At 43.7% G+C, this 14047-nt stretch overlaps 1 protein-coding gene across 1 annotated transcript in view; it reads right to left on the reverse strand.

Annotated features, from left to right (window-relative positions):
• RBM20 (RNA binding motif protein 20) overlaps positions 1-5862 on the reverse strand; it is a 160834-nt gene extending 154972 nt beyond the window's left edge. Inside the window, exon 1 of the mRNA XM_039871242.1 lies at positions 5522-5862. Within this exon, the coding sequence (XP_039727176.1) occupies positions 5522-5691 (170 nt within the window). The 5' untranslated portion in view covers positions 5692-5862. The remainder of the gene's footprint in view (positions 1-5521) is intronic.
• Between the last annotated feature and the right edge of the window lie 8185 nt (positions 5863-14047).

Genomic DNA, 14047 nt, shown 5'->3' on the forward strand with positions numbered 1-14047 from the left:
CGAAACATAACAAAATATTAGGGGTATGAGGAGGTCCTTCCCTTCCACCTCCTCAAACAGCTGGCAGTGATGACTTGTCCCCAAACTTGCTGTCTGTAAATGTCAACGACTGAAACCTTAGTTGGGTGGAATTTAAACAGCGACCACCCACTGAGCCGAGCAAAACATCAGCCCACTGCCAGCACCCCCTTAGTGGTACTGGAAAACAAATTCACATTCTTGATCCAAAAATGTGTCCATTTAATTAAAGTCAGGATTTCCCAGTCTTCTCACTGGTGGGAACAAGGAATATTAGGTTCCCAGGATAACACACATGTCACCAAGATCCAGCCAAGTCCATTAACCAGAAAGAGAACTGCCATGTACTCCTTTCTACAAATCACTAATTGTGGTCTTTGCTCTGATTCTGGAATACAGGATCACTTTACTTTCTGCAAAACTTTTCAACACGCTATTCTAAGCACCACTACCAGTCACTCACACCAGCTGTGGATCCGCAGCAACTTTCCCTGTTAAAATTACACAAAATCCTATCGGACCATCCCAAACAAGGTAATTACTGTGGCAGGAAATAAAAATCAGATTAAGTGGGATTTTGTGGCACAGGAGACCCCCTTCAAGCTTTTGTCTGGCAGGGCGACCATGGTGATGAAGGGAAAAGGGAGCCCTGACTCTGGATTTCTCTTTGGAGTTTTAACTCCACCATCTCAAGGTTCTTCCATTCTTGCTTTCCATGTTTAGTTCAGTCCATTTTAATTCTATCCCTTGATTAGACTCCAGTTCCCAAGATTTTGTGGATTCCTGTTTATCAAAGATGTAAATTGAGCTATACTGGTTTGTCTACTTGAGGATCAGCTGTTGGCGCAGGGAAGAAATATTAGTTTAACGAGAGAAGAGCCTACAGCCGCAAGAAAAATAAATCAGAGAGAGAGAAACTGGATAATGTGGGATCATTTCACTGTGAGTCAATCCTGGTGGGATTTCTTTTTCTCCCAGTAACTATAAGGAAAGACAAAGAGATCTTAACGGATCAGCGTTCACATTCCAACTGACAGGTTTGGGCTTTTAAAATTATTAATTTGATAAATTGCTCAGGAGGTAGCAAAGATGTAAGTGGATAGAAGAATAAAATGGGTGATAAGATTTTTCTTCTTTTCTCGTCCCTACAGCACTGGCATTAGAACAGCTCTGTGTACACCATATGTATAGTCATTTGCCATGACTAATGGGAAAATGTACTACATTTCATAATACCGATCTCTTTGGACATTTAAGAAAAACTCATAACTGGATGGCTACACTTACTACCTAAACATACTAATCACAATAAACCATCAAGCATAATTGCCTTTTTAAAAAAAAAATACGCTTAAGAGGCTTTCTAGAGAAGTAAAGAAACTTTGCCAAATGCTAAGAGCCCACCCTCACTCCTTCCTTGTTTAGGGTAAATGCTTAATCCTCTCAGATGTTTTCTCCTGCTGAATGCTTGTCTTTCGTGCAGTTTAAGATGGTATTTAAAATTTTCAAAATTCCTTCTACAATTGTACCCCTGTTTCCCCTAAAAACGGCCTCAAATTCATGTTAGAAACTGGCACATATGTTAGAAATTCCATCCTCTTTCCAGAAAAAGGACGGAGTATGAGTGAGGTAATATCCCTTTTTGGCAAATTCTCATTTTCCTCCCCAATTCTGGAGGTAACTGTTAGCATCTCCGTCAAGGTGGGTGGACATCACATACAACTTGCCTGCATATCACTGTCTAAGAGTTACTTGGAGATCTTTCCAAATGCAGAACGTCTATAGAGTTATCTGCAATCGTAGTGACTACTTATCACGTTTTCTACTCTGAATCAGGCAGCAGTTTGCTCTGAAGACACAGTCGGCCAAAACATCATTGGCCAGCGTCACTAATGCCATGCAGAAGATGAAAAACTTTAGAAATTAAAGCTGGCTTTACATCTTCATAAGTCACAAACACATGCAGGTCACATTAGCTATCAAATGCTAGACCAAAACTGTTTCAATTTTTATAATTGACTTTTATTCATGGCTAATAATTTGGGAAGGAAAAAAATAAGTCATCTATATTCCGATTAGATATGCAGCCCAAGGTCATGCATTAGCCAGGAATATTTTACTGCAAATCAAGTCATTTAAGAAAATCACCTATGCGTTCACCTCGTAGAAGGTGTGTGTGCTTGTTTGGTTAATTTTTGCCGTTATTAGTGGCACACGTAGTAGTTGCATCTGACAACTGACTTCGACATTTCACCCAGTATTGAATGGCTCTGCTTTCATCTTGTATAGAGTTTTAAAACTTACAACCTAAAATTTCAATTTCTGATGTTCATCACGGTTAATAACTTCTTATAAATCAAGAATCAGCGTGGATTTCAGAGCACAAAATTAAAATACAAAACACTTTTGGAAATAAAATATTGTGAATGTTTGAGGAGATAAATCCTTATAAAACATTCACCGACACTCACTCGTCAATGTTTTCTTACTTCTGCTAATATGAAAGATATATTTTAAGTCCTCAAATTATTCTGATTTACTAAACTCATCCCAAATCTCCTCTTAAGATGTTATTTATATTTCTTGTTGCCCACGTGGCTTACATAATGCTTTCTATTTTATCCAATAATACCTCCACATTGGTCAACTTAAAGAATGCACATTTAAAACAAAGATCTTACACAGATAGGAGTAATATGTGTCTAAACACTGCTGACTAGTCTTTATAGGTAATGCCAATATTGGCCAGGAGTCAGGGGTTAACAAGAGCAGAAAGGTCATGGACAATTCTTGACTGAATTTTGTACTGGAGTACAAAAGTACTCCACAGAAATTAACTTTCAATGCGGTCTTCATAAGTGCCAATACTGGCTTCCATAAAAGAAACAACAAAATCAGTTTCATTATTCATCATCACACCTCAGGTGTTTATTGACATAAATGTAGTATACGGCTGTTCTCTCAAGACCAAATATAAGGTATGTGAATAGAAACTGGTTTTTATTATGATCATGACAATTATTTTACCAAAGTCATTGACTTTATCCTAAATAAAAGCCATTATTAATGAAAATCAGTAAATGCAGGCATTACGAAGTGAAAAAAATTCTTGTAATCCTTAAACACTATGCATATGAAGATTGATATCTTCATCATTGTGAAAGAGTTCAAAACTTCTCCCCTTATAAATTACATAATAACCTCACTACGATAACTTGAAAAAAATACAGGTTCCCCGATAAAATTTATTCCATAGGCAGTCCACTAGAGGAGACTCTCCTCCAAAGCTCTGGCTCACAAAATTCCCAAATCAAGAGGCCGACAGCTCATTTCGCGGCTGAAGGAAACCCCCCCACTACATTTTCTCAAAGATGGCTGATGTAAACAGCACCTCATAACTACAGAAAAATGGTTGCTCAGATTAAATTATGCAAACGTAGTTTCAAAATAACATGCTCAAGTTTCAGCACACTAAAGGTGGACATGCTTTGCAGGTTATGCCTGGTTCCAGTAGAACGTTAGTGGGTACTAGGGGGAATGCAAATCCCAAATCTCCCTTATAAAGAAAGACTGAGAGATAAAAGCGTATAAACGACAAATCCCATGGGCCTTGGACCTGGCTCCTGAACACTGATCTGTCACCAATGCAAAGGCGAGCTATCAGGCGCTTCTTGAGATTTCCATTCTGGACACTAGAAGAAGGGGCCATCTTTGAAAAGCTCAGTCTTATCTTTTAAAAGTAAGATGTTCCAGAGATGAAATTTTCAAAACAGGGATGGATTTACAGGGTAAATTATTATTAGATGAGGAAACTAAAATACACTCTAAATTATCCATTTTCCACAAAATGGCATTTATTTTTGACCTGGCAACATTTCATAATAATACATCCATCTACAGAGATTTTCTGTGAACCTAAACTTCCTAGCTTTTTCCTAATTAAAAGTAAATGATAGGAAAATACAGGGTGATTAGAATACTAAAGCAAATTCAATAAACTTATTGTGCAGCCTAATTTCAAGCCACAAGACACCGGCCGGGCAAGAAACGCATTAGATGTTTCCCAATTTTTAACTGGTCAATTCAGGGTTTTTTAGTAAATAAACTTTAGATTTTAAATTTTTTTCTCGATTAAAGATAAATTTTAAATAATGATGTACATAAAGTGTCAATCATATTAAGTATGTCTTAACTGAAATATTCTGCAAAACAACAGGAACAGAATATAAAATATTTTAATTTTCATAGAGTTCGAAAGTTGCTAGCAGTTGAAAGTTACATAAAAACAAATTTTAAAAAGTTGTCATAAATGGAGTTTTAGTATTCTGACCGTCCAAAAAGGGGAACCATTTTGTTCTGAAATATGATACTAGCATTCTTGGATGTCAAATTCGAATTTTCACTATTCTTTCTATTACATAAATCAATCTTAATAACAACATTTAAGTGCCACTTACTTCCATTTACATCGCATCGCTGTTTATTTCTCTCACTACATTTTAATGTTTATGTAACTCAAAGCATCCGTGCAGCAGCGCTGAACAAACGTCTCGGCTCTGTCCCATACGATTTTGCTGTACTTGTGTGTATTTCTCTAGTTTCGCCCAAGCACTCATCATCCAGACTTTCCTACACTTCTTAAACTAGTTTTAGGGGCTTCATTACAAGCAGAGGGAAACTCTTAGGAGAATAAATATCCTTCAAACAAACCAACCCTGTAGGCCTCAAACTGTCAAACAAATCTTGAAAGAAGCAGCAAAACATCATCGTTTTACTTTTTAGTTTTACTTTTTAGTCCCCCCGGGTGGACTAAAGGAGCTTCCTAGAGCCTGTGGACCACCCCCAACGTACTCACGCGTTGGGAAGGCGGGCTGGAAAATTAACCACCAAGTCGCGCGGGTTCCTGAATCGCGAGATGGTGACATTAATGGAAAACAGTTGCGTGGCTGAGAACTCCTCGCAAAAGCCTTCTTGAAAAGTGTAAACACGTCTTTCAGGGCAAAGCAAAACATGTTGTTGATAAACCCTCACCACTCTTTTCACCCGATGTCACTGGTTGACTTCAGGGGCACCGTTAAGGGTGGTTTCGTGGTGGCGGCATTTCGCTTACACACCCTCACGCGCGCGCAAACACACTCACGCACGGTTCTCCATACATTCCAGCGGCCTCTTGGGACCAGAAAGATGAAATACAGTCTCTGGTCCATTTCCCCCCAGTTTGAGCGATTTTAGTTCAAAATATCCAGTAACATCCCTGAAGAGAAGAGAAAGGGGATAAGGGAAACCAAAATTACTTTCCCCGAATAACTTGGCTTCCCTGTCCCCAACCTCACGAACAGCCAGAATGACACCAACTCCGCGGGGAAAGTGGGCAGGAAAACTTCAAACGCAAGGCGGCGGAGCAAAGTTCAGCAGGACCTGGAGAGATGAAGCCACAGACGCGGGCGCCTGGGGCGTGTCCCCCCAGCGTACCCCCCACCCCCCAGCCCCCGCTCCCTCTTACTTTTGGATGATCTGCGGCAGGCTGGCTGGGGGCGGAGGCGGCGGCTGCATCCCTCGCGGGCCGGGAGGTGCTGCGGGCACCGAGGCACTGGGCACACTGCGGGCATCTCTGTCTGGTTGCTCGGGGCAGCTGGAGTCCGCGTCCTGACTCATGGCTGCGGCCAGCACCATGTGAGGCGAGAGCTGCCCCGACTCGCGGCGAGAGAGCGCGCGCGAGGGGCAGCCCCAGGGCACTGGCGCTCACTGGCCGGGGTCCCTGTGCCCAGTCCCCTTGTCCTTCCCGGTGGCGCGGGGAGGAGACGCGAGGGGCGGGGAGGAGGCAGTCCCCGCGGCGCCGCCTCCTCCTCCCTGCGCCGCGCCCGCTCCTCCGGCCCGGCCACGCGGGGGTGGGGGCCAGGGGGCGTCTCCCGGCGGGCAGGAGCCGCTCGGCGCCGGGGTGGTCCGGGGAGCTCTGCCCGCCGGCCCCGAGCGCTGTGAGCGGGGACACAGGGCGGCGAGCGCCACCCGCCACCGTGCGCCTTCAGGGTCCCGGGCCGCGGGCTACGCAGCGCAGCACAACCGCGTGAGGAGGTCAGTCGCACGCCAGCCCGCCGCCCGCCGCCCGCCGCCGAGCTCTCGCTTCTCTCCGGAGGCGGCTGCTCCGGGCTGCCCCGGGCACGGCGCGCGCGGCCCCGCGCGCTCCTGCCAAGCGGGACACACGGAGCGCGCCCGGACGTCCGCGCGCATCGCCGGCGCGAAGTGCGCGGGGCTCCTCACCTTCCCGCGGCTGGAGGCCTGCCAGCGCCACTCCCTGCCGAGGGCCCGCACCCCGCGCGTGAAAAGCCCGGACCCTCCCCGAGGTCGGTGGGACTTACAACCCCAGGTCTTAGATGACCAGGCCCGAGGGCTTTCCCAACTGGCTGTTCCAGCTGCTGATTCCAGGGGTACCTAGAAGCCGCGGGTGGGGCTGCGGTGGTTTCTCTTCATCTCTTATCCCCTCTTCTCTAAAAGACCCGCCACGATCCTGCGAGCGCAAAGACAAAACCAAGCACACGTTTTATTCTTGTTTATTGGCGAAATCTCCGTGGAAATTGTAAAGGATGGAAAGAAGAGAGTTCTCCGACCGTGCGCTGCCACCTCCCTGCCTCTGGAGCTCTGTCGTTTGCCCGGGCGCCCACGTGTGCCAGTTCACCTGCACACACCGCTTCACAGTTGTGGACGCGGCGGGCATCCTGGGCTGAGGAACCGCCCCCCCGCAAGGGGCAGCTTAATGTCCTGACGCACAGGTACCGAAGAAACATCTAAGACCACAGAACTCACCCAAGAGATCATCGGGCTCACCGACTCTCAATCCTGACACCTGCAGCCTCGGGAAGCAAAGAAAAGTATCCCCTGGGTGCCTTGGAAGCCAGAGCACACGGTGCCTCCCGGCCTGAACCGAAAAGTTTGCTGAGCGTCCGAGAGCCACCAGTCCTCCCGCGGAGGAAAATTCTGGAGATAGGTTCTCTGGGACTTGGCAACGCTTTGAATTCCCTTAAAAGTGCTTTTTTCTCTTTCCAGACAGTGAGTTCCTATCGACTTCCCCGCCAGCCTCAGGAGACTAAGCCTCGTTTGATTTCTGTCACCCTACGTAGCCCTCCCCCGCCTCCCGTGCTCACCCCTCAATCTCTTTTTCTCTCCCTCCTTCCTTCCTCCTACAGATAAAATGATACATCCGTTCCTGTATTCATAAAGATCGTCACAGTTCGCAAAATTGAGTCTCACCAAAAAAATCAGGTAAAGAGAGATCGGCTGTTGTCCCCATTTCACAAATGAGGCATCAGGGTGATTTGTCCCACCGTGGCTATTAAGAGGCTGCCTAAAAATGAGTCTTCTCTGGCTCTCTGGATGGTTAGTTCAAAATCTTTAGTTTCTAGCACTAAAATCCTGACTATGGTTTTCCTAAAACTGCACCTTCCACGCCGGGAACCAACTTGGTTGAGGGAAATTACCTGAAATTAACATTGCTACTCTCCCAGATACTAAAACTAAAACTTTCTGGCTATGCTTGCATTAAAATCTCCCTGTGACAATCCTCCAAAACCTTTGTGAAAGGGCTTTGTCAAGATCTGGTTTTGCCAATGGAGTGACTCAACCTCTGTGAGTGCCAGTTACCAGATAGTTAAATTGGGATGAGGAGAGGCTGGCTTACACAAACACTGCTAGGATGAGAAAAAAATGTATCTTGTGTATATGGTGCAGGTGGTATTCAATCTGGCAGTTATTACAAACATAATTCCTTATATCCCAATCTTATAGCCAAAAAGAACCACAGATCTCAAACTCCGGGAAGCTGAGTGCCTGCAAGTCACAATGTTGATATGAAATTAATCATAACATTTTTACTAGGAAAAGAAAAAAACAGCCCACATTATATGAATGTGGCTCTCTACATCTCAAAAATAATGTATTAGTATATGCGACAAAATAATAACTAGATAAATCTCGGTAATCACTGGGCTTTTCTTGCATCCCTTCTGTAGGTTTGAAATTTTCAAACTAAAAAATGGAAAAAAAAAATATTCGCAAGGTGTTTTTCGGAGATCCCATTTCCATGGTTAAAGCTTCATATCTGCAATTTCTGTGTTATGTAATAACTAACTCAGATTTGAGTGGAAGCACGTGGCAAAGGGAGGGGGGATGCTACAGTAAAAAACTTCAGGCTAGTCCATGTCCTACCTCAGATCCCCACAAAACTTCACCAAGGATAAGAATGAACAGGCATTTCCATTTTGCAAGTGTGACATTCAGTGTATTAAATATTTCCAATGAAAAATATTTTTCTACTTTTGCTTCCTCACTTCCTCCCAGGAAGAATGAACAAGATCCCGAGATAGGGTTGCAGCCAGTTAAGAGCCGTAGCCATCTTGCTTTTCTCTGCCCTGCACCCTCACCACCCCCACCACCCCAGGGGGCCTTCACAGTTACAGAAGTGAGAGAAAGGCAGTGTGAATCACCTGACTCAACAAATGAGTGTGACTGGGAGGTGAGGACGGGTAATATCTTTCCTGCTCTACTCTGCGTAAGTGCCCCCATCCCTCCTGACCTACCAGCAGGCTGTGGTCGACAGTGAGGCTTTGCTGTCTTCGAATAAATATACTGACCATTAAAAAGGAGTCACCTGCTCAGCGCTTTCATAGATTCTTACTTACTTCTTGCTCACAATAAACCCATGAGGTAGCTACTGTTATCCATGTTTTAGAGTTGAGGAAATCAAAAGGCTTAGATAACCATAAGAACTTGCCCCAGGTCACCTGGCTTTTAAGGGGCAGAAGCAAGACTGGACTGCAGTTGGGTCAATCTGACCCCAAACCTGTCTCCACTGCCTCAGTGGCAGATATGGAGTTGATCCCACCTGTCTTCTTTTATTGTGATGCTATCTGCATCTCTCAGTGGAGGTAAAATGCCACCTGCGTAGTGACTCAACTCTGCCACTCATTTCTATCCAGATCAGTACATTTATAATAAAAAGGATCCAAACTGATATCTTACAAAAAAGAAATTAAGCAGGCTGGTGGGACATGGTAGGAAGGAACAGGAAACAGAACCCAGGTCTCTGTTACTACTAGGGTCATTCTCAGACTTGCCAGGGACTCTGGCACTCTGGCGTGTTGTGCGAAATCGATAAATGTTTACTGTGTTCTAGGTACTAGTTCCAGTTCTCTCATGCCTTATTTCATTTAATATCACCATTTTGCAGACAGAGAAGCTTGAGGAACCTGCCCCAGGCCACAGGGATTATAAATAGTGGTCTGACTCCCGATAACCCATGCTCTCTGTCCAAAGGGAAACTACCCCACCTCACAGGGTGATTGTGAGCATTTATCGCTGAAGATGAGCTCATTTGATATGTACTGCTATTGCACATACGTATATTATGACTGTTATTTTTTAAATAACAATTTACTTAGTAAATCGTAGTTTGATAATATCCAGAGCTGGTGACCTGTGGGACACAGACAGTCTCATGCCCTCGGGGAAAGTGTCAGTTGCTGCAGCCTCTTTGGAAGTGAGTTGGCACTATCTAGTAAAACTGAAACAAAGGAAACTGACTTAGCAGTTACCCCTCTAGAAATTTATCCTATGGGTTTATGGGCAGCCAAAACTAGAAACAACCAAAGTACCAAGCAATGGTGGACTGATTACATACAGGATGGTCCCTACATACAAGGGAATATAATGTAGCCCTTAAAAAAAAAAAAAGGCAGGCAGATCTAAGGCAGGCAGATCTATATACACTATTGGGGAGAGATTTTCAAGATGTATTATTAAGGAGAAAATGCAAGTTCCCCAAGAGTGTTGCAGCACAATTAAACCAAAGAGCCTAAAACATTTCTGGGAAATTGTGCCAGTAATTATTAACATTAATTACCTCTGGAAATAAGAATGGGGCAGAAACCTTGACCTTTTATATTGTTCGAATATTTGAAATAAAATTTTACCAAAGTACGTGCATTGTTTGAATTTTTTACTATGAACTGTGTCATTTTTTTTTTTTATTAACAACAGAACTTGTTTCTTCTACTAGTCATTCTTAACAACACTTAGCAAATTAACAGGATGGTTTTAAAGCAAAAATCCTTCTGGAAGAATGAAGGAGAAACACACTGGATAATACATTGTCCAGACTACCCTTGCATACACTAGTAACTCCGATAAAGACAGTAAAGTAATTACTCACTAAGTTGCCAGCAGTCATGTTGATACAGTTAGTCTATTACTTTGACAATTATGGATAAATATTAAGAAGCCTATCAAGTTAGCCATAACATACTGACTGTTTTCTGGGTGTTAATAATAATAGTTACCATTTCTTGACTGTTACTTTGTGCCAGGCAGTCTTGAGCACATAATATTTCTTATTTAATCCTCACAACCACCTTATTAGGTGGTTATTTTATGCCTATTTTACAGATAAGGAAACTGGGGCTCAAAGAAGTTCAGTCACCTGGCCAGCTACTAAGCGGAGTAACTGCAGATGTAACCCCAGTCTTTATTACAATTAGGGCAGAGTTTTTTAACTACTCCACATGGTGTTTCTTGGAGTCATTGGGCTTTTGACACAGAAGCTTCTCTGCTAAATCTGGGCTGGTTTGACCTTCTCTGCTGTCTCTAATATCTCGCCCTTTGTTTTCCTAACTCTTCACATCACCTGGCTTCTCTCTTTCCTACCCGCAAGGTGAGGTGTATGCTGGCCCCTCTCTCAGAGCAACAGCACAATCTTTTACTTGAACGCAAGGGAACCCCTGTAGGTGTTCTAAAACAATCATGAAATGAAGTCCTGTGTTAGCTTCACAAAGGACTGCCTCTCTGAAAACTCAGAAGAGAGAGTGGCTGAAGGATGCTGTTTAAAAATAATGTGGTTACTCATGAAACTGGATGCACATTTGAATTTGAAGGAGACAGTCAGGGAACTTTAGCTGAGGAAAAGTGAGGACATGACCTATGAGGTTCTTTTCTGCCTAACAACTCGTCCCTCATTGGCCACAGGGAAAGGCTTAGCCGCCATCTCTCTGATTGTGGATTTATCAGCCAGTCTCCTTGCCCTCTAATGAGCTGCTCAGGTGTTGCAGTAGGTTCTGCATCACCAGGTATATCCAATAGCTCTGAACAAGTTATCCCAAACCAGGAGTGATATCAGTATCTTTGCCTCCCCTAGAAGCATCACTGCCCCAAGTCCAGGTGGCTTGAGCTCTGTCTTTCCACTACTTGTTCAGTACCTGGTGACAAACCAACAACTGTGGATTGAGTTCAGAATGCCAGGGTTTCAGAGCAGGGTATAGCAGGGTCACCTGCCATGGCTTCCTGGAAAAGAAGAATTTTAAGCTGTGCTTTGAAGAATCAGAGAATGGTTTTATCTCCTTTGCTTTTTCCAGGAGAAAGCAAATCAACAGAGTACCATAAGGGGTGTTATAAAACAAGTTGCAGCTGAATTTTTTTGGAGGGGGGATGGAAAGCCATGGAGGTATGAAATGAATGTGAAGGAAATGTTAGCTGGTGGCTAATTGCATGATTTAAGTTCCGTGGAGCTCGGCACCCCCGTGGAGACCCAGCTTCTACACTGAATGCTTAATCCCTGGGGAATGTCACCGTCATTCAGAGGCGGTAGTGTGACTCCAGCCCCGGCCAAGCAAAACAGGACTTCTGAGAGGCAGAGGATTCCTTTATCCAGCCCCTCCCCCACTTACCTCCCCTGTCTTCTTTATCACCCGGCTGTCTGTCTGTCAGGCCAGTTGGTCGTTAGGAAATAAACATCTCAGGCTATTTGCCCACCAGCTTGGGGATCAGGTGACCATTATGGAAGGCAACACCGGAGGCTTTTGCATGCCAGCATGACGCCAGGAACAGTCAGAGCCTGTGATGTGCTGACCTCACTGAGTGGGCACCCATGCAGCTGGCCTGGAGCGGAGAGACTGATGCCACTCCCTTTTGCAGCACCTTTGGTCATCCAGGGCCACCCCGTGCAGGAGCCCCTGCCTAGCCCCCTTTCGACATAGTCTTTGGAGTCAGAATAGCTGCATTAGAAACCCAGCTCTATGACCTGTTAGCTGCATGAAGTTAGGCAAGTTATTTTACCTCCTGAGCCCGTGTTCTCATCTGGGACTAGTAGTGGCCACATTATAAGGTTGTTGTGAGGATTAAATGTAGAGCACTTAGGAGGCTGGTAAAAGGGGAGAAATTTTCAGCCGTAAAATAAATAGGACCGGGGATCTAACGTAAAACACGGTGACTACTGTTGATAATAATGTATTGTATAATTGAAATGTGCTGAGAGTAGAAAAATGTTCTCACTGTGGGGGCTAAAAAAAATTAATATTTTTTTCTCCTACATTCTGAGTTCTTCTAGCCAGGCTAGTAAACAAATTAAAAGAGACAGATTAACAGGAGAAAATCAATTTTTAATACATGCATGTGGGAAGTTCACATATGCATGAAAATTTCAAAGACAGGCAACACTGGGTTTATGTGACATTTTGGACAAAGGAGAAAAGGGGAGGAATGGGGTATCAGATTTCAGAAGTGAGAATGGACAATTTACAGGTAGTTGAGGAAGAGCAGAACACCATGGCAGGCAAATTCCTGTTAGGCAACTCAAGAAGTTGTGGTATGTATATACAATGAAATATCACTCAGCTATTAAAAAAAAAAAAAATCTTACCATTCGCAACAACATGGATGGACCTAGAGGGTATTATGCTAAATGAAATAGACAGAGAAAGACAAATACCTTATGATTTCACTTACATGTGGAATCTAAGGAACAAAATAAACAAACAAACAAAACGAAAACAGACTCATAGATGTAGAGAACAAACTGGTGATCACCAGATGGGAGGAGAGCTGGGGAAGCTCGGTGAAAACTGAGAAGGAATTAAGAAGTACAAATGGGTAGTTACAAAATAATCATGAGGATGTAAAGTACAGCATAGGGAATATAGTCAATAATATTGTAATAACTATGTATAGTGCCAGGTAGGTACAAAACTAATCAGGGAGATCACTTCATAAATTATATAAATGTCTACCCACTATGCTGTACACCTGAAACTGATATAAAATAATGTTGAATGTCAATTCTAATTGAAAATTAAAATTAAAAAAAAAATGGGACACAGTGGATATCTAGCTAACAGGCCCCAGCCTGACGCCCTCCGAGCTACCATACTTAATTCAAATCACGCTAAGGTGAACATCCTAAGATTGCCTTCCTGGAGTAGATTTTTCTGTCTGAATCTCTTAGGTAGGAAGTGGTGGGAAGGGTCAAAGTTTCTTTATCAGTCTTTTGATTCTTAATAAAAGGCTTAAAATCAATATCCCCAAAGGCAAAACTTTTGGTCCCTTAATCAAAAAAAAAAAAAAAAAGATAAATATGTCTGGTGACGGATGAGTTAATTAACTAGATGGGGGGAATTCTTTCACAAAGTGTATGATATCAAATCACCACCATGTACACTTTAAGTATCCTATGATTTTATATGTCAGTTATACATCAATAAAGCTGATTTTTTTTTCATGTAAACCACCAAGGCCAGTGTATTCTGGCATATGATCGGGACTCAGCAAGCTGTCATCAGCTGCTTTTAATATTATGATTACTGGACTTCCCACTGGAGAATCAGTAATCATAAAACAGAATCTTCTCTTGATAGAGGGAGGGGTACTCTGAGTTAGGATATCAATCACTCTCTGCATGTAAAAGCCCCAGAGGGAAAGGAAATAATTATAAGAACCATCTGGAAGGTAAAGGTGGGGGGAGTATTGTCAGACGAACACACAAGGAAGAGACTCACAAACCTGACTTGGGCTCCTGGTTCTGCCCCTCGTCAGCCTGGATCCCCTGGGCTTGCTTCTGGGTAAGCTCCTCACCTCAGTTTCCTCATCTATGAGATGGGGATAACAAATCTTTCCTTCCCATTTTTTCGAGGCTGAGCACAAGGCTGGCCCAGAATCAAGTGGCTGTAATGATGACCTGCTGAGTCATGGGACACCAGGCAGCTCAGAAAACCCT

Source organism: Pteropus medius, unplaced genomic scaffold (genome assembly GCF_902729225.1).
Source record: "Pteropus medius unplaced genomic scaffold, Ma_sr-lr_union100, whole genome shotgun sequence".
Taxonomy (NCBI): domain Eukaryota; kingdom Metazoa; phylum Chordata; class Mammalia; order Chiroptera; family Pteropodidae; genus Pteropus; species Pteropus medius.